Consider the following 21,066-nt stretch of genomic DNA (forward strand, 5'->3'; position numbering starts at 1 on the left):
GACTTCTCCCGTTTTAACTGCCCCTATCCACCAACAGAAGATCAAAGTTCAGTCCTGGAGATTTGTTTGCTTTACCCACTCCTGCAGTGAGGTTCGGCAGGCAGTAAATGACCGGGTGCTTTTAACATTTCCTATAATTTACTTGTTTGGCATTGCAAATTCTGTGGCTGTTGATGCTTTATGACAGTTGAGCTATACGCTGTCCCCACACGTACTTCTAAGGAACACCGATGGGAAAAGCTCTGCAAAAGCTAAGGGGTGGAAAATAGGGCCACCAACTCGCCACTGGCTTTGGCATCTTCTCTGCCAACTCCCTATCTTTTTCCTTACTTCTAAATACAAAAAATACTGTTCAGGAATTGTGTCCTGCATTATTGGGAAGCATTTCTCCCCGTGAAAGAAAGCAGCAGCTCACTTCTGGGAATAGTTGGTGCATCCAATCAAAAACTCACGCTCACTTGACAAGAGGATAGAGAAAAGGGCGCTGATGGGAAAACTACTTGAAAGAGAGACAAACTGCCATAAAAAGTGTCCCAGAGACATCAAGACACAACCACCTAGGAACAAACCCACTCTTTACAATCAGACATCACCCACATGGCTGTTAACAGCCCAGACACATTAACTAGGAGCACCTGGGTAACAGCCAAAATAAAACACATCCAGATCTGTACCTACACGAAGACCTATGCTTTACATCCTTCTCACTCCTAGAGCGCAGCTAAATGTGTGGCACTTGGGAACTTAAGAGCACCTCTTGCTTTAAAAAGCAGATTTTCTGATACACGGAACTGCAGCCCTCTACTCAGCCTTCCTGAGCTGCTTTAGCACCTTCTTCAAAGCTGCCTGCAATTAGGTCTCTTGTTAGAAGAGAAATAATATTACTTGAAACCCAAACCCCATGTGATTGTGCCCCAGAGGCGATGCCTGTAGAACGATGGAGGAGGTCAGCAGCACCGCTGCAAACGCTTCCTGTAATTTCAGAGAAGCGGAGGAGAAAAAGGATGGGTGAAATCCCGCGGCAGCCGCCGGAGGAGCGAAGGGAGAGAAGCGAGGTCCGTATCTCCGCTCCCCTCCCCCCGAAGCCTCCCAACTCTTTATAAACAATCCCGAGGAGCGTTTGGATGGTTTCCCCTCCACCGGGCGCGCTCGGAAAACAAGGCACCGCCGCGCACGAGGACGAAGAGCGCTTCGCAGGCGGCGGGGCAACCGCGGGGCGAAGTTTTTTCCCCCGACGAGCCTCGCCGCAAGCGCGTCCCCGCTCGGCAACGAGCCTCCCCCCGGCCCCACCGCCGCTATTTTGGGGGAAGCGCCCCCCCCACCCCCTGTGCCGGCCGGGGCAGGTAGCCCGGGGCTGGGGGGAGCCACGGCGGAGCCGGGCTGCGCCTTTAAGGGGCCCGCGGCTGCATTCCTGCTGCGGAGCGGCGGCTGTCCCGACACGCCGGGCACGGCAGGCTCGGAGGCAACCTGCGCGCCCGCCCCACGGGAACAAAGCCCGAGCCCGCCGCACGGCTCCCAAGGGGGGCAGCGGCCGCCTGGGGCTCCGGGGACCCCCTCCGAGGGATCCCCTCCGGCGGCGGCCCCGGGGCAGCGCTCCCCGGCGGGCGGGCACGGGCAGGTGAGCGGCTCCCGGCCGGTACCGGGACCCCCCCCCCGAGGGCAGAGGGCGCCTCGGCAGCCGCTTACCTCTGGCGTGGAGCAGCGCTCCCAGCAGCAGCAGCAGCAGCAGCAGGAGCGGCGGAGGAGCGGGCGAGAGGCAGCCCCCGCCGCGCCGCCCCATGCTGGCAGCGCCCCGGCCCCGCAGCCCCCTCGCCGGCTCCTCCTGCGCGCCGCAGCCCCGCTCCCCGCTCCCCGCCGCCGCCGCTCGCTCGCTCGCTCCCTCGGCAGCCGCGGCGGCTCCGGGGCTGGGGGCTCGCTCCCCGCTCCGCCCGGCCCAGGCCCGGCCCCGGAGGAGGAGCCCCGCCGGGGCAGCCCCCGCCCCGCTCCCCCCCGGCGCTTCCCAAACTTTCCGCGCGGCGGAGGCGGCTCCGTGCTGAGACCCCGACCCGTCGCCTTCCCCCCTCCCGGGGTCGGCACCGCCACGGGACCCTCGGGCTCGGCCCTATGTGGGCTCCCCAAAGCGGTCCCCGGGGCTCCGGGCTCCCCCCGGGGGCGGAGAGCTCCCCGCCTTGTGCCCGGTGCAGCCGAGGCAGAGCCCCTGCGCCCCGTCCCAGCCCCTTCGCCGCGCACCCTTCGGGAACTGAACGCCCCTGAGCAGCCCCTTCCCCAGCTCCCTGCTCCGAGGGAGAAATTTCCCCCTCCCGTTCATCGCAATTCTTCTCATATTTGATGTTTTTTTTACAGCCTGGAGACAGCCGATGATGTAGGAATCTCTGCTACCCTAAAAAATAATAAAAAAAAAGGAGCCAGGGTCGAAGCCTGTAGGAGTAGAAATTAACACTTGGACAATCGTCTTCCGTGCCTTCTGGTTTCTGCCTTGAGTTTAAAAGCAGACAGGCTTTCACTGGATGTCATTGTTAAAACAAGTTTTACGATCCTCTGTGGCATGACTTGACATCTTAATACGCGGGGTTGGCAACGCAAGAAAGTTCTGTTATGTAATTAATCTCGGATGATTTCTAAGTATTAATTCGGATGGCAAGCTGATTCAGATAGCCCAAACCCTGGACCACAGGGGAAGATGGGAATTTCGTCAAATTGACACCAAAGGGCCGGAGTTAGCAATGGTCTTATTTAAAGCCTTCACGCAGATGAATCCAGAGGAAGCTGCAATTATTCCTCTCCTTTAAAGAATCACAAGAGCAAGTAAACAGCACAGCATGTGACTGAGACAATTCTGCCATTCCTATTAATTAAGTGTAAAATGGTGAAAACAAAGGATATTATTAAACATGTCAACAGAAAATTAAAGCAGGGGCTGATTCTTGACGAACTGAGAGAAAAAAAAAAGAAATCTAAAGAAAAAAAATAATCCGAAACAGCTTCACTGAGGAGAACTCCCAAGAACAGGAACACCAGAAGAAGCAAACCAAGCATAAATTTACAATATATGGGGCCCAGATTGCAAAAAATACTCACACAACAGTCTATTTGTTTTATATGCTGAATTGCTGCTTCAGGAGGGGAATAGATCCGCTCTACACAGCATGTGTGCAATAGCACCTCGACTATGGCTCTGAATCCTGTGCCTTTGACAGACACAAAGTGCACAAAGTTGCCAACCAGTAACAACAAAAAAGGTAGCCAAGAGGGACTAATTGAGGTGGAGCGATTAAAAAGCCTCGCTATGCTAACATTGACTTGGAAACAGGGACAGACTGAGGCACGAAAAGAAAAAGCAGTTATTGTAAGAGAATAAGCTCCGAGATGATTGAAGTGGAAGAGTTGGGAACAGGGGGCTGAAGTTAAAGGTGAGAAAACATTAACATAACTCTGACAGGGGGCTGGCTGGCTGGCTACCATGCCAAACCCTCACATTATTGCACCCCCTAAAAATACAGGGCAACACACCCACAATTCATTCAAGTATATATTCTCTATTGAGGCTAGATTGTGGTGTAAATCAGAGAAGGTTGTGGGTAAATCAGAGAAGCCCCGCTCACTTCAGGCTCACAGAAGCTTGTGAGAAGTTTAGATGCTAAAGTACTGCACGTGATAATGCACAAACACAGGGCCCAGAACTTCCTGATAACTACATACTTAAGTCATGAAACAGTCTTCCAGCAATCGAGAGGAGTGTTTTCCTGTGTTTGAAACAAAAGCCTCTTGAAAAAATATTGTCATAAACACAAATAAATTCACTTGTTATCTCTTCAGTCCTTCTCTCCCCAGGGAACAAACATTTTTACCCACTTGTGTTTGCTGAAGTGTGTTTACCAGTCCTCTGCAACTCGTGCCTGTGTTCCGGCAATCACTTTCCTCTCTGTGCTCAATTTCCCTATAATTAAATCTCTGACTTATAAATCATATTGAAATCCCAAGGTGAAATGATAGAGAAGCACTAGTATTATTCTGCTTTTCATAACAACTTCCTAGATCTGCTGCAGTAGAGGATGGAAATTTTTCTCCTAACCCTCTGAGTTACCTACCTGATGATACAATACTGTGACTGAATATAGCCCTGATTCCATGTGGGATCTTTCAGGAATAATTGTGAAGTGGACTGATGTAGTGCAAAATGAATATTTTTGGTGAAAAAACAGTAGAAAAGCTGCTAAATAATGCTGGTAAAATTGAACCATATGCTTAGAACTTAACTCTCTCAAACCAAATAACTTGAAGAAAAACTACATGGATACCAGAAGACATTTCAACACATGCACAAGATATGTACTGGTTTTTACACACAGCTGTGAGGGAAGAATATTATGTAACTTGTAATAATTTATAGATCATTGATAAGTGACATATAGCATAAGTATTGTAATGAAAATGGGAAAGGAGTAATTAAAATATAATTAATGATTAATTGATATGACAATATGCTTAATCAAATAAAGCAGGCATTATAAAGGGAACAGGGAAATTATCATCATAACGACCATTTCATGACACAATTTTCCCCCAAATAATAGATGCATTACAGAAATAAACCAACCCAATGAGAGAAAATAACTACAATGAAATAATATTAAAATTTAGCATCATTTGTAGCAACTGCGTCCAGAACACCAAGGACATTGGAAAAGGAAAAAGGAAAGGATCTAGAACCAGGTAGGATTACGAGAGAAAATGCACTTTAGCTATTTTTAAACCATAAAGATCCTAAAAATAGGTTAAAAAAAGAAAAAAAGAGAGAGAGAGAGAGAGAGAGAAAGATGGGCAGTTTTGTTCTTACCTGTCAAAGTACTTCTAAAGCACACAAATGGCCCTTCCTTGGAAGATGCTGCTCCACACCTCAAGTTTCCTAGAAGAGAATGACAGACCAGATAATTTAATTCGTATGTTCACAAAGGTTTGGAGCAATCATGTTCTAAATATTTAGGATTGTATGAGTTAATTTAATAAGGGCAAAATGCTAGCCTCCCTTTTTTAAGTAATGTTAGGCTTACTGGGTAAACAGAAGACACAATAAATCTGGTATGACTTTTAACACTGTCTCACAGGATGTTTTCACAGAATCATACTTTAAATACAACTAGTGGAAAGTGTGTAGGCATCTGATAGAAGAAAACCACAGTGGTCATCAGTGGTTATTTATCAAAATGCAAAGGCATGTCAGTTGGTACCTCTCAGAGTCTGTCCTAACCCCTGTTTTGCTTTGTATGTTCAGAGACAGCTTAGGTAACACACTATTTATGCTTGAATATCTGTATTAAAGAAACCCTGATAATCTCAAAAGAACAGCAGGGGACGCAAACACTAGGAAGGGTGAGATCAGATTCCCCAAATACTATTGACAAATTGGACAGATTGCCCAAAAATCAACAAGGAAGAAAACAGTAACGAGAAATGTAAAATATTATTCTTCAGAAACAGACATCTGTAAACATTGTGAATTCCTGACAAGTCAGAAATACAGCAAAAACACATCTTAGGGTTACACGTATAACAAACAGTATAAATCAGCGGTGCAGTGCCACTGCCAAAAAATTCATTTCATTCTGGAATGCATTAAAAGGTGTGTCACAAGGAAGACAATTTGTTTCATTTCTAAGCTTCACATGGTACTGAAGCCCCAAGTAGCACGCTGCATCTCATTTTAGCTGAACACCTTAGAAATACAAACACAGCTGAAGAGAAACAAGAAAATAACAACAAGAACAAGAAGTTTATAAAACAAACCCTACGAGAAAAAGCTGAAGGAATTTAGATTAGCTTAGTCAAGAAAATAAGCTCCAAGTAGATGCAGCTTTCTGATACATAAAAGCTTGCTATAGAGATGGTGATCAGCTATTCTCTATGGCTCCAGTAGAAAGGCATTAAAGAGTCAACTTGATTTCTGACAAGAAATACTTAAAAGATTTTGCTAATCAGCATTCCAGCTAAGCATTTTTTTTAAACACTGCAGCAGACTGTCTAGAGGCACTGTGGAATCAATTCCATTGGATTTTTTTTAAGAACGAAATTGGATAAACTTGCTAGTGCTGGCCTTGATATAATTAATCTGGATGTGGTACAGGTTGAGCTAGGTGGTCTTTTGGGATCTCTTCCAAACCTCCAGTTCCACTATGGATATAACTCAAAAAAATTTAACTGGAAAGATCAATATGAAGTCTACATTTTGGTTGTTCAAATTCTGCTGTACTAATGGGCTTCCTTAACTAAATAGAAAATCCAGGAAAATAACAAGTTGCTCCCTACCGAGCTCTACATTCAAGATAAAATGACAGTGCCATCAGACTGTGGGATTTTTCAATGGCCCTTTTAATTTCTATCATTATTCTCCTGCTACGTTACCCATACCAGTTCCCTTTTCTGTGTCACTAGTGAACCAAAGAGGCTGTAGCTTGGAATGCCCGGTAAGATAAAAATGAAGATTTTACCCATATGGAGGAAGATGCAGATATGCAGTTGGGCCTCAGAATTCACTGTTGTACATAGAAAGAAACAGTTTGATTTTCCAAAGAGCTGAGGGGCCTGCAGCATTCACAGCTGGTGACCTAGTTTGTAAATGATGGTCTCAGTGTTAAATACATTAAATGAAATGTTAGCATTGATTTATATTTTATGCTATGCTATCGCTTTTTCCCTTGTTGCCTTTCCTGAATTTTTCTAGCAGTAGCACCACTACTTTGAACCCAGATGTCCTTTTAGATGTCATAAACATTCCAGTCCTGTCAGTACTGTCCTTTATGCTGTTTCTCAAGCTGAAGCCACTTACTGTGAAGACAACAGTAATCCATATGTTGTCTTCTGCAGCGTTACCGCAGTTGTTTTCATTTGCGACAAAACAAAATTCAGGTTAACAAGTCAGAGCTCATGCACTACTTCCCATTCTCAGCCTTTTTTTCTATTTACTACCTTCTAAAACAGTCAAATTCCAATTTATTTGAGGGAAATTTGTGACCATCTAACAGACAACTATTAATTCTACTTTATGGTGCAGAACAGTAAAACTAAACATTACATTAAATGGCTGCACTCAGAAGCTGAGATACGAAGAATCCTGCAAAAGTCACTACGTAATTTAATGACCCAAGTGCAGATTCATCTGAAAGCTCTTTTATTTATTTATTTATCTACTGACACTTGATGGAGAGGTGCAAAAAGCCCCAAGTAAGTAAATTGACTCTCAAATCAGGAGGAAAAAGAGCAAACCAAACCTTCCTTCATGTTTTGCTTGAGACAGTAGCTCTTCCTGGGTGTCCTGCAAGCTGGTTCTGCTCTTTCTTTTGCCAGTTCCTTTACATCCTCTATGTAAAAATAATGCAAATACACCCTCTTCTATTCCTGATTGGACTCCTCCCTGCAGTGAAATGGCAATTACCCAGGCCTTGCACAATGTCTGCATTGCAAAGGTAGCCTGTGGCCTAGCCTTAGGAAGAGCACAGTTTAATACCTTGACTCTGGCAGAAAAAAAAAAAAAAAAAAAAAAAAAAAAAGAGAGAGAGAGAGAAAAAGGAAGAGCATAAAAGAAAAATGTTCTTTTAAAAGCTAGCAGTAGAAGAATTCAATTCGAAGGCAAAAACCTAACCACCTTTATTCTCCAAACACATTCAAATGGATAAGCAACAAGTTGTGGCTCCTAAAGTAATTCTTGAATGCATAGAGAAGCATTTTCCAAAGAACTGAGGACCAGGACTTTTCTTTGATTTCAGGCTCTTAATGTGGTTTGTAATCAATAGGTTCCGAGTTCAAACAAAAAGTTTGTGGTGGAACTCTGGAACTCAGTCACACAACCAGAAAGAAAGGTGACCTTACACCTCAGTACAAGGAATAGCTTTGATGGGCAGAGCTTTCCTTCCTCAAAAAAAGCAGAGTACCTGAATTGGGCCCGCAAGAGAAACAAGGAGCCATGGGAATAGATGTGAAAGACACAGATCTTTCCTTCATCTCACAAACCTTTCTTGTTTGCAGAAACCCAGCCACTATGGAGATGAGTGACATGTAAAAATGTAGACAGACAGATAAAGAGTGTTTTCTTTCTTGAAGATGATTCAGTTCTAATACTTTACTGGCATGATGAGTTAGGCAAGTACTGCCAGCATGCACAAGATATAACCCTTGAGCCTTTCTGATAAGAGATACTACATGTCAACCATCTGCTCTCCTATCAGGTGGCTGAATCAGAGACGCCTCTTAACACCTCTCCCTCTCTCATATTAGCTCTTGATAAATGTGAATGAGGGAACAAATTAATTGCTTCTTACCAGCACCAAGTGAGACCTGAATAAAGGCACAGGTGGGAGCAAGATCCCAGAGTTGTACACACCCTCCACCTCTGAGATCAGCTGCCCACACGTATACACACATGTCCAATCTCCCTCCCAGCCATGTATACTCACATCTATGTCATTGCGATTTTAGGATTTTAGGACACTTAAGCATTACCCTTTTAATACTATTCACCCTAATATTCTGAGAATTCTAGGTAATGGGGGGTTGTGTATTGCAATTTAGGCTTTAATTCAGACTAAATTAATTCATTCATAAATGTTGATAGAAACTTAAGGACTTAAGCAAGCACAGAAGTATGCTTTTGATGCACAGTGAAAATTTTGTCACAGAGAGTGCAGGTTTCCCTTTCACATAACTTAGACCACACCGAATATGATTAGTAAATACCAGAAATGTAATCCAGTCACAGAGCTTGAGGGAAACTCTGACGCATACCTAAACTTCAGGAGTGTTCGAGGAGCAACTCTGCTTTTGCTGCGTAAAGTTTAATGTGTAAAGAATTGGAGACTTAAAGAAAGTTTCTGACTATCTTATGTGTTATTATGAATTTCAAATGGAGAATGGTCAATCTATTTTTCTGTTTTAGAAACAAGCACAATAAAGTCAGAAAATCAAAAGCAAAATTTAAATACATTCCTCAGATAAAACTTAGTATCTTAATTTGCTGGTTCAGTCTCCTTTGGCTTATCTTCTCCCTCAGTAAGTGATTTGCATGCCACCTTTTCTATCTCCCATCTATTGCTTCTCAATATATCTTCCTAAACTCTCCAACCACTATATAATCTTCTGGTCTCTATCTTCTCTTTTGGTGACTCCACAAAGCTGTTACTCCTGAAAACACCTCAAGTATTATGTAGCAGAAAGGAAAGAACATTCTTCACTTTGTTGTCTTAGATTACTGCATGAATGACTGGCATATCAGTGTGTGCTCTCACTAAAAAGAACACTGACTTCAGCTCTTGCATAGCTGCAATGTTCTGCAGTGCTCCCTTGCAATAGCCCTAATAAATACTCGGGCTCTCTTTTATGTACCTGAAAAGTAAAGCTAAGGATTCTTTTGCAAGAGTTTCACAACTTTAATGAATCTATGATTTTCACTTCCTTCTGCTATTTTTTCCTTGTTTCCATCATTTGATCTTCCCTGTAGATGTTGTAAGCCTTCTGTCTTACTTACGTCCAAACTATTTTGAATGTGCTAAGTCTCTGTACTGCAGATAGGAATTTATGTCCCTTTCCCATAAGAGCTGGCCAGTCCAGCTGTCAGAGTAACTGCTTCACTTCAGCCTAAGAAGCAACAGCTCATTTCCACACAGACCCACTCCTTCTCTTGTGTGTGTATAAACACACACACAGAACTTCATTTACTTATTTTATCACACAGACACCTGGCCCAATAGATGATATGCTCTAGATGCTTAAGTTTGCAAGGAGCATTCAATGAGCAGAAAAGAAGAATGAAAATTGCAGGCCTTCTTGAGTTACCCCCCAGGATGAGCTAAGCCTTGGCTGTCAGAAATGTTTTCCATGCCAGGATTTCTTACTGATATTTATTTTTACCAGGCATTTTAGACTTTTTTTTTTTTTTTTTTTTTTTTGGTGTGTGTGTGTTTGGCATGAGAGATCCTGAAAACTCTGCCAGAAATGGCTGTTTTTCTTCTCTGCATCATTAGTGGGGCGGCATTCCAGCAGAGAAGGGTCACTCGCTTGGTACTTAAGTATTTTTAAAGATGTTGTCCTTTCCTTCCTGAAGAGATAATGGGAACAAAAACTGAAGGAGAGTCTTTCAACAGTTTGCTGTTACAAAAAAAAAAGCCAAATTTGCTTACTAACATCGAGCTCAAAAACAACTAAAATTTGGACAACACATATAATACATGACAGGAATCTACCACACCACCTAGAGCTACCCTTGATTGTAAAATGAAGATGCAGCCTCCATAAGTCACAGAACCTGTCATAATAATATTCCCTCTTCTCATAAGCAGATCATCCAGAATATAAAACTACTCTCATGACCAACAAGTAGAAGAATGTTTCACATTTTTTTTCTTTAAGAACTTACATTTAAAATACAAGCATCGCACAACTTGATTAAACCTAAATCCTCAGGTGAACATAAAGTTTATCGGCATAGAGAGACCTCAAAATTACAACAGATCTCTACTTACTTTCTTTCTGTCCACCAGTTCAAGGAACAAGACAAAATCTCAGTGATCCAGACTAAGGATTAGCAGGTAAACTACTAGTAAAGAAGAAATAAATCATGTTCACAGCGTAGTCTCCTGCGTGTTTATGACACCTTACCAGTTAAGTATATCCTCGACTTAAGAATTCCAGGTATAATTACATGTATCGAACTTAAGCCCTTTTAATGGTACAAATCCTGGCAGTTTAAGAGAGCTGCTGCTGTCATCATATCCTATCACTAGCTGCAAAATACAATGTTGTTTCTAGACTTCATTTTGTAGCAGATGTAAGGAGTGAGAAACTGTGAATCTTATTTCTCTAACATCTGTTGGCCTTAAAAACAATCTAAAACCCATCTGGTTGCCTAGGTTTTACATGCAGAGGTAAATTAGTATTAATACTATCTTATTAGGGAAAAGTGACAGCATTAAATGTTGTGCTAAACCTCTGTGCTGACTGTAAACTAGATAAACAGTTCATTCAGCATGAGGAGGCTCAGAGCAGGATAAGCACTGGGAGTACTGGATCTTTCTCTGTAAATGTCTCCTGAGGAATCAACAATATGAAAATACAGATTTCTTCACATAATTTCATTGTGGTTTTGGCTGACCTTTTTATTTAAGATAATCTTATTTTTAGTGCATGTGTTTAGAGAGTTTGATCATAATTCATACATATAATTATTAAATCAGAAATTAATTGGGAGTTTTTTTTATGAGTTTGCAACTGACTCACAAATGAATCATCCAGCTGCAGCACCAATTATTTTTCAAATGTCTTGCATAATAGAATCCTAATCTCATTTACAAGATTTCCAATAATTTACATAAACAATAGTATGTGAAGATCTTATTCCCCATTCCTTCAGATCGCCCTTCAAAACTTCTCTCTGCTATGGTGCCTAAAACAATAGATCATCAATAAAAATTGACAGCAGTTTTCACTCAGTGTTTTCTCCTCTCACTGTGATTTGTTTTTCAGGTGTCTTCAGATAAATGTGTTTTGTTATCCCACCAGCAATTTTCTTATTTCTCACGTACTAGGTAAAGCTCAGTTGGCAAATATATGGGAGACCTCAAAAAATACAAAGCACCACCAAATCCCCCAAAGTCCTGCACAGTATAGGCTCTTAGTTAACTCTTCTAAAATAGGACAATGCTTTGGACACTCAGAAGATAAACAAGAAAGTCTAGAGACAGTTTCCTGGTGTTTCTTGTGAAACTTGCTTACATGAATAGAAGTCGGACCTGGAACAGGCCTGAAGACTCCCCACAACCTAGTTCTTTGTATGTTGTAGTTATAACCTTTAAAGCGACAGTTTCCAACTGCTTCCTGAAGAAAAAAAAAAAAAAAAAGTTACATTTTTGCCTCCGATACCACTATGCTTTATTGTAAATACTTTAGCAACAATTGTTAAAATTCTAAGCAAATAAAATATTTCATTCCAAGAAGAATTAATAGAAGCCAGACAAAATGACTCAGTCTGTTTAAAACAAGGCATTTCCTCTAGAATTTGTTGCTTGATATCTAGTCCTGTTTATTATTCTATACAATAATCTCTCTGAATTAGGAGCTGTCTCACAGAACTCCGACTAATTAAAAAAAAAAAATCAGAAGAACTTTGATAGTATCATTTAGAACAGTGACCATAAAAACAGCAAAGATTAAACAACACAATTAACACAGTGGGTGCAAAGTATGTGGGAACGGAGAAGACAAATCTGATTTAAGCTAAATTGATGAGAAACTCTTGTAAAACTGACACAGGAAGGAGTTTTCCAGTCCATGCATCATAACATAATAGAGATACTTTCTTTCATGATATAATTTAAATTATGCCACTGACTATTTTCAAACTTGTGAACACATGGTCTCTTATAAAAGCAAATTACCCCTATTTACCTAAAGGTATGACTTCTGAAGGCCTTCCAAAACCAGACTTTGAAGTGAATTAAACTAAATCAAATCAAGGTCACTTTAACTCTGAGAGACGGTGTTCACAAAATATATCAGTGTAGTCCAACTGATCTTCTTGAAAGACTGATTTGGATTCCCAAATGCTGGTAGACGAACTCAGCACGTTTAGTTAAAAGATGCAAGCATCACCATGTTTGCCAGGGCAGACGGTAACCTTGAGAGTCTACTCCCTATGTTTGTCCTAAAGCAAGACCTGTACCCCTGATTATCCACTGAGGAGCTGCTGACAGAGAAAACTACTGGTTTTCATTGTCATTCTTCCAGCTGGGTCCAAAGGAACATTAACCTCCTGTTAGAGGGCTGTTCTTCCTGGAGCAGCTATTAAACTTGCAGATGTTTCCCACTGATCCAGAAAAGCCTTCTCAATTTAAAAGAGCTTTTTATTAAAACACAATAGTCTTAGGTTCAAGGATGAATATAGGAAAGCAATACCCATGGCCAGGCTGGCAGCATTTCTCCCTTTTCAGGTCACAAGCTTGAGAGAACAGGTGAGTGCTGCAGCTGATTGGTTATATCACCTAATCCTGGCTCTGGCAAGCCCAGAAAGAAATTATAGTAAACAGGGAAGTTTATAAATGGCTCCAGAAATGACGTCTTGTTTTTATATATTTTTCTTTGAGTCATTAACAGTCAGGCGCCACTACTGCTGAAACTTATCATTATTACAACCACAAATGGGCTCGGTGTCCAAAAGGATTCCCTGAGCTAGCTTAAGGGAAATAACATAGTCCAATCCATAGAGACCAAACCGTAACAAGAAAAAAAAATCCCAGAGAAAATGCAAAATAGAAATATTATAATGTAGTTGTTAAAAATGGACGTTAAAAGCATCTTGTAAATGAGCGCTCCAGAAATTGATCAAGGAGAAACTGTGTTTTACAGAAATGGGTTAAACAACAGAAAAGAAATAATGAACCTGTGGAAGGCCCCAACCAGCACAGCTGACTGGGAATATAGGAGAGGAAAGTCTTCTAGATTTGGCTTTTAAATACCAGTAAAACTGCCTGGATGATTGTAAAGGACTGCTTGTGAAAACAGATCTTGACACTAGTTTTAGAAGCACAAGAACTGTGTTCTTAAACCTAAGGATCACAGGGGGTCTACCAAATTCTGTCTCCTCTCCAACAGTGGCCTAGAACCAGACACCTCACTGCAAAGTGTCTGAAACCCTAAAGTGAGCAGTTATGGATAGACCTCATGTTAGGAAAAATATTTTCCAAAACCCCATTAGTCAGATAATTGCCTTCACCATGAAGTTCATGTTCCTCCAGTCACTGTGCTGTTTTTTTCCCCCTGTATGGTTTTATATGTAATAACATAATCCGGTATTTTCTCATTCTGTGTAAAAACATCTACTTCCTTTCTAAATTCTGCTGAATTCTTGGCTCCAAAAATATCTTGCATCAATGCAAGATACATTCTGATTTTATCTGGTATCAAAATCTCTTCTTTAAATTTATAGCCTTTAAATACACAGGACTAAATGTGTAAACTGCAAAAGTGGACACATGATTTTTAAAATGAACTTCATTGTAGCAGAAATAATTTTCAATAATATTGTCATTTGATATGTTTAACGATCCTCTTTAAGACAGTTTTATCTTTTATCCAATCACTCTTCACACTGGGGTGTCTCAGTCTGTTTCTTACATTATTCTCACTACTTAGCTTTCAAATATTTATATCTAAGACATTTTAAAGACAGAACAAGACAAAGACAGCAGAAAGGTCCAGGCAATTTGGGGAGGGGCGGGGGGATGAAGGGTGGGGTAATGTGGAATTTAAGTAGGTTATCTGTAACATCCTATTTGCTCTTTTGGCTGTACTTTGAGTAGAAGTTAAAGCTGAGTTTCCAACAGCGACAGCTTTTTCTTTTTGTGGAGTAAAGGCTTGCATGCACACGTAAGTGGCTTATTTAATTTCTGTTCTTTTGCATTTGTCATTAAAAACATAACACTTTCCAGTTCTTCTTTTGGAACTCCTGGGATTACATCCTGGGCTGGGCTTTTTCTAATGCTGATGCAAGAAAAAACTGCAAAGGGTTTGGGAAATTTCAGCCCTATCAGCTTCTGGGGAAAAGGCACCCAGCAGAGCTGCTCAGAGGCTCAGAGCTTTTCTGTTACTTTCTGCTTTCCTGTGAGCAATGGGTAATGCCCGATGCCTGCCGTTCCCTCCTCTCTGGAGAACCAGGGCTGCCAAAAAAACAGCCTGGGAGCCAAGCAGCAGTACTGACAGACTGATGTAACCATAAGGGGCCTTCATGGTCACCCTGCTCAGGCCTGGCTCTCTGGAACAAGGTTGCTACATAACGCCTTTCAGTGACTTATTTCCATTGACCTTCAAATTTGGATCTTACCCCCCACAGCCGTAGCCCAGAACCTCCAGCAGTCTTAGGCACCTTCTGGTTTCCAAATTGAACCAGAACGACTTCATATGCCTTCACTCCTCGTGCCATTTTGGCTCTTCAGCCCTTCCTCTGAGGAGTCCCCAAGAGCTGAGGATGCCCGCAGCCCAGGCCATCACCCCCGGCCCCTTCCTCAGGGCATGGCCGCCATGTCAACCCCAGCCCCTTAGGGCAAGCCGTGCCGTCACATCGCCCTTCACAGCCCCGTCCCCTGAGGCGGCTCACGGCCTCCCAGCCTCTCCCTCAGCCCCAGGCCGGTGCCGAGCACCGGGCGGGTGCAGGGTGACCGCCGTGGCCCCGCTGCAGGCGGTGTGGCGAGGAGCCCTCGGCCGAGCGCTGCGGGGCCCGGAACGGTGGCGGCGGCGGGGCTCGTTCCCAGCCGGGGCCGGCGGAGGAGCAGCGCCGGGCCCTGAGCGTCGGGAGCCTTGGAAACGGGCGGAAACCGTCAGGGAGCGGCGGCGAGAGGATGCTGAGCCCCGAGCGGCTCTCGCTGCCGGGGCCCGAGTACCTGGGTGAGGAGCGGGGCGGCGCGGAGGGGCTGCCCGGTGCCTGCCCTCCCCGCCCGGGGAGAGCCCCTGAGGCGAGAGGAGGGGGCTCCGTGTCCGCCATCTCGGCTGCCTGGGGCTTGCGGGTGGGGAACGGGGCTCTTGCATCCCTCTGGGTGCCCCTCTTGGACCAGTGGGTGCCATCTCCCTGCAGGCTGGGCTGGGCTGAGGAGGGTGGGCTGCCGCCTCCTGCCCGCATCCTTGGGCTGTGGGGGTGGCGCGGAGCAAGGTGCTGCTGCCCCTGCCCCCCTGTAGCCCTTCCGAAGTCCCCTGTGAGGACTTCTGGAAGTCCTCTGTTTGCCCTCTGTGAGAGCAACCCTATTTTAGGCTTGTTTTGCAATGTCAGAACGGGTGCTGCTCTTAGGTTGTGAGGTGGTTCGGGCTAGGGCCTGAGGTGGTTTGGGTGTTAGCCTTTCTTCTGGATTAAAGGTGGTGTTTCCTACTGATCTGTGTCCCGTAAAATGGGAATCTTTTCGCTCATAAAGCAGCTGCTCCCTTACTGACTGCAAACTTTGAAGCTCTAGCAGTTTGTGTTGCTACTACTCAATGTTCAGTAAACTAAGGAACAAAGAGATTAGGTGTTAGTACGTCAAGAAAAGTAATTATGGTGGAAAAAAGTCAATATGACTTCATTTAATTGCTAAAGAGGAGATGAATTGCAAGTGGTAAGCATTTGGAACACATACAAATCAATATTTTAAAAGTGAAATTCTTCAGCCATCACTTTCTAGGCCCGAGATGCTATTTGGTAACAACTGTTAAGATATACATAACGTTCTGGAGCTTTCTTATACAAGAAAAGGTAAGAAACGTCATCTATTGGTTTGTGGTACATAGTCCACCATGATTTTGCCATCTCTGGTCAGTCAGAATGGGACAAGGCTAGAAAACATCGCTAGCTTCCAGTAAATGGAAATCCAGTCCTACAGGCGGGAGGCTACAGGAACTCGGTTTCTTTAGCCTAGCACTGGTGTCAATGAGTAGGAATCTGACCCGTCTTTCAGAGCGCATCATGGCAAGAAAGAGAGCTGAAGTGGTTAAGCAGAGGAGTGATGTAGGTCCTCTTGGAGTAGAATCTCATAATTTTGCTACTAGGCCATTACTGGGATGCTTTGCGCATCCCCCTACGTGACCACGGTGCTGTTCTGCGTTAAGGAAACTCAAGGCAGAAATCAGAGGTTTAGTTCTCAGGTCAGGATGATTCTCAGGAGATCCACTTTGGTGAAGTTCTTACTACTGATTTCAATGTTGGCGCTAGTTCAGGTATTTGAGAACAATATCACGGCGTGCCGTGTAAATACACCCTTCAGTTGTGTACTGCTCTATCACACCACGTCAGCATTTTCAACCTACTCATTAATAGAGGTGCTCATAACTTTTCCACAGAGTTGCTCTAGGCTGAAACTTGCAAAATTTCTTTCTTTTTAATGAGCCAACTTGGTTTTAGGTTCGTTTAATTGTTTTTAATGAAATCGGCGCTTAACTCTTACTCGTGTGAAACTTGTCAGTAAGGACTGAATCAGTCAAAACAATCTAGGAGGCAGACTAAAAAAATCTTAGAGAGTGAGGAGAAATAACCAGTTTTCTGTTTTACACCTGAAGCTGAGAAGTGAGACTTCTGAGAGGTGTGTAACATTGCGTGGTACAAGCAGCATTATTAGCCTACTTAAAGTGAGCCTCCTTTTATCTCTGTTCTACTTGCTGATCTACCCTTCCTTTTTCATTTTGTAAAACCTAAATTTCTGTGACATTTGGGTTAGGTGAAGACACACAGGAGCATGCAGGTTGAGCAGTAGCTTGTATAAGAGCTTGTTCTGTTGCTCACATAGCGCATCCTTCTGTTTAAGTTACAATCTGTCCTCTATTAGAGAGAAAGCGTCTGCTGCGCAGGGGTGTTTTCATTGGCCGTAAATGTCATCAAGAATAATTGTTTTGTCTTCACGAGACTTTGTAACTTACCAAGCTGCTCACACACAAAAGAGAATGAATTTTGTCTTCACAGTGGGGAATTGATAAAAACTGTTTTTATAAGATGCTTTTTAGTTTTCTGCATTATTTGGCATTCTGAAATCACCGTTGGTTGGATTCGTTCTATTGTGTTCCTCAAAGTCTTGTTAATATTGTTGTCTGATGTGGGGTTGTAAGCAACTGTGATAAACAAGTTTCACATTCTGTAATTTCATTCTGAAATTGTGTTGCCCCAGGCTGCCACATGAGGTATTCTTTGAGTCTCCCAGATCAGATGGCACTCTGTCTTTCCTGGCCTGGAATGGGTGAGCTACACCTAACCTCTTTTCCCTCCCTTCTCAGAACTGAAAATAGGCAAACAAATAAAAATCAGTGGCCAAAATAACCTTGTGTTACTTGCTGTGTTCACTTTTACCTTAAATATGGAAAAAAAAATATTTTGTGTCCAATTTGGATGCTAAGAGTACTACACGGTTGAACATATTCTAAGAGGAAAAAAGCAGTTGTGAGTTAAAATAGAAATAAACATGGAGAAGTGAATCAAGCATTCTCTTCAAATGAAAAATAAATGCAAAGCTTTGGTACAGCAGAGCTCCTGGAAAATACAGAACACAGGCCATAGTGACTGCGAGACAGCAGGTAAAGAACAGAGGTGACTAGAATTGAGAGAATAGGAAAAGAAATGAGGTCTGCAAAGTTGGCACAAAGGCTACAGTGAAGAAGTTGTAACAAGCAGGATATTTTAAACAGCGTTTTCACTGAGTAAACAACATTTAGTGTTTGGGGATAGTGATGAAAATGTGTTTTACATTTGATGGATGAGACTAGAACTACAGTAGGCAAAATGAGGCCTATTTGAGACACTTTTCCATGCCTTCCTCATTATGGTTTAATAACTGGTGATTGCTTGGTTATTTATAGCAGGCAGTGGAGCACTTAGTGTATTGTTCTACTCATGCAGCTGTCTTCTGAAGCTTCAAATTGTATGTTTCCCCTCCTCCTCTGTTATAAAGAAAGTGCTGAAGATTATTGCAAATTTCTGAACTTTTATTTTCCCCTGGATTCTCCCGCTTTTCACTTGCCAGCTCCAGGATGTTGTTTCTTTTCTTCCTCTGCCAACATAAGACATGTAAGAACATAAATATTCTGTTAGGGAAATGCCTTCTTGGTAAAGCATGGGGCTACCGAGTGCCAGAAACAAGGTCCTGTTTCCTCATCTCTCTCTTAAGAGGGCTTGAGCTTAATGAGTTGAAAGAACATTCATGGCATTGGTGCTTTTACAAAACCAAGGGCAGCTTCCAGCAGAGAACTTCAGTTGTGCAGATACTTTGCACACAACCAGGATTTACTCTTTTTCTGAACAGTCTTGGACTTCCAAACTCAATTTTCCTGAGCACAATTTATTCACCAGCGTATTCAACATACAGATTATATTGGTATCCAGACATCTCAGCCCATGCTGAATCTCCTCTTCATCGAGGTATCTGACAAGCTTTTTCTGGCTGAAAAAGCTTGTGGTCTAAAAAGTGAAAACAATGCAATGCTTCTTTTTCTTTCTTGCTCTGTTGTATGGATAGGAGATCTATAACGTGGAGTATGAATGACCTCCTCACTGATGCATTCAAGTTTGAATGTAAAAATGATACATTAGAATCTTCTAAGATACTAGCAGTTTCTCCAAAATCTAGGACTTTCTCCAACTTTGCAGTTTCATCCCCAAACCTGCTGCTGCACTTCAGGACTTCCACCTTAGCTTGAAGGGCATAAGGGAAATCTGAGACTGAGCTAGGGAGATTTCCAGAACTGGAGAGCATGTGAGTATGAAGAGGTAGGGAGCCACTGGGTTATTTAGTGTCCTTAGAACAAGCTGGAATGATGATTACTTCCACAGTGTTAATAATGTACTGCTTAAACTCAGATTTTTTTTTTTTTATTTTGTATTTTTTTAAATAGCTCAACAGTTTTGCAATGAAGAGGTGGTGATTCCCAGCAGCTGTACTGTGTCTTGCAGGAGGTGGTTGCTGGAGGGACTTGAGCAGTGAAGTCGGTCTGTGTGTGGTCTGAGGATGTGTGTGCAAACTGAAGGAGGGTAACGTCATGGTTTGCAATTAATATGCTGATTAATTGTTTGAGACAAATTTTCAGTTATGGTCAGGATTAACCTATAAACTGAAACATTTCTTTTTGTTGTTGTTGTTGTTGAAAGCAGTTTTGAAACTGTAAACGTACAAAATACAGTGTGTCCTGTTGTCTTTTAGCGTGCTTTCCTGAATGGCGGTGTCTCCCATCCTAGTGTTTATTTCTGGTGCCACCAGGTCTCCTTGCACTTTGCCACACATTCTGTCCTTTAACCCCATTTTTTTAGGGTTAATAGGAAATTTTACTGCCAAGCTGGAAGGAACCACAGCTGTACAGTGATTTAGTTTTTAGGTTGATTGTTTTGTTTACATACTTCTCTTGCTCAGTCCTTTCCTTGGGGATATCTGAAGAGATTAAGAATAGCATCCTGAAAGACCATTAATGCTGGAAAATCTTCCAGAATTTGTTATTTTGTTCTTGCAATTTGTATCCTTGCTAATTCCTTCTCACATCATTATAGTTCCTTGCATGAAGCTGGTTTGGTGTAGTCGTAGATGTCTCTTTCCAAAAGTCAGTAATGCAGCAGGCTCCTTAGTTAAGCACCAATTTAGAATAAATTCGGAAAGTGTACTTAGCTGATACTTTGTACACTCTTAGAGATTTAGAAATGCAGAAAATATTTCAAGTGTGTTAAAGCTTATAATGCTTTTGAACTTCTGATAACTGAAATGAGTTACAAAGTTAATTGCATCGAAGAGTGTGTATTTTCAGCACTTTAGTTGAGGAGGAGGCAATTAATAAAAATTGGTCTTATTATCCAGGAATTCTCACTCCTGATTTTTCAAAATATTCTGCTATGCTAGGAATGAACCGGCTAGGGGAAATAAAAAAAATAATAATTAAAAAAATTGATCATTTGGTTGGACTTACCTCTGCTCTAAGGCTCTGTTCTGCTGCTTCTTTTAACAGGATGTGTCTGGTGGCCTGTCCTGATGTGTGTTTCACTATCCTGTGTGAGTTTATTCTAATCATAGTCTTCCTTCAGTTTGTTTGGCACACTTTATTTTTCTGTTTGCAGCTTCTGCTGATCTTTTTATTGCATCTTCCGGCCACCCCATGATTCCTAGTCCCTTTGTTTATGACATGCAGTAACCCATTCTGGTAAGCATGCTGGTATATTTATCTTCAGTATTATTATTTTTCTCTATGCCATCTTAGAAAAAGCAAACTTACTGGAAATAGAAGCTAATTATTAATGTAGTGATAGGGAAATGCACCTAAGCTGTAACAGTAGGTAGCTAATATGCAGAAGCAGCACGGTTAACTCCATCGTCTTGCCAGTGTGTGCTGAAGTAGGTGTTACGCAACTCTTGTGAACAGTGCTACAGCGCACGTAAGGTCTTAATCCTCCTGGTTCCTGAGCATTACCAGTAATTAAAAAAAAATAAAAAAATACATAAATGCAGTATCATTACTTAAAGGTGACGTGTATTTCCTTCCTTCCTCCTGAATTTCTGGCTTTGAGAATTTCAAGACACATATTCTGTTTCATGTATTGGTATTATT

At 42.4% G+C, this 21,066-nt stretch overlaps 2 protein-coding genes and 1 long non-coding RNA gene across 9 annotated transcripts in view; 1 reads left to right on the forward strand and 2 right to left on the reverse strand.

Moving 5' to 3' along the window:
* Positions 1 to 1,842, reverse strand: part of LRP4 (LDL receptor related protein 4) — a 75,382-nt gene extending 73,540 nt beyond the window's left edge. For 2 of the 3 annotated variants that reach the window (XM_084519512.1, XM_084519511.1), the window contains exon 1: positions 1,687 to 1,841. In XM_084519512.1, the coding sequence (XP_084375638.1) occupies positions 1,687 to 1,780 (94 nt within the window). In that variant the 5' untranslated portion in view covers positions 1,781 to 1,841. Of the gene's footprint in view, positions 1 to 1,686 lie in introns of all 3 variants that reach the window. The other variant, XM_084519513.1, reaches the window with a different exon arrangement.
* A 666-nt stretch (positions 1,843 to 2,508) lies between these two features.
* Positions 2,509 to 15,551, reverse strand: LOC311436939. Of its 3 annotated transcripts, none has more exons than XR_014693177.1 (4): positions 15,417 to 15,551; positions 11,758 to 11,859; positions 4,838 to 4,906; positions 2,509 to 2,783 (listed from the first exon to the last, which is right to left on the reverse strand). It is a non-coding gene; the product is annotated as an uncharacterized lncRNA (long non-coding RNA). The 3 variants fall into 3 exon arrangements; XR_014693178.1 differs by lacking the exon at positions 15,417 to 15,551 and adding an exon at positions 14,842 to 14,902; XR_014693179.1 differs by lacking the exon at positions 15,417 to 15,551 and adding an exon at positions 12,430 to 12,908.
* The window catches only part of CSTPP1 (centriolar satellite-associated tubulin polyglutamylase complex regulator 1), an 80,403-nt gene continuing 74,514 nt past the window's right edge, over positions 15,178 to 21,066 (forward strand). For 2 of the 3 annotated variants that reach the window (XM_084519547.1, XM_084519546.1), the window contains exons 1-2: positions 19,486 to 19,510; positions 20,470 to 20,513. In XM_084519547.1, the coding sequence (XP_084375673.1) occupies positions 19,488 to 19,510; positions 20,470 to 20,513 (67 nt within the window). In that variant the 5' untranslated portion in view covers positions 19,486 to 19,487. Of the gene's footprint in view, positions 15,421 to 19,485; positions 19,511 to 20,469; positions 20,514 to 21,066 lie in introns of those variants that run through there. The other variant, XM_084519548.1, reaches the window with a different exon arrangement.

The sequence above is a fragment of the Aythya ferina genome (genome assembly GCF_964211825.1).
Source record: "Aythya ferina genome assembly, chromosome: 5".
NCBI classification, from domain to species: domain Eukaryota; kingdom Metazoa; phylum Chordata; class Aves; order Anseriformes; family Anatidae; genus Aythya; species Aythya ferina.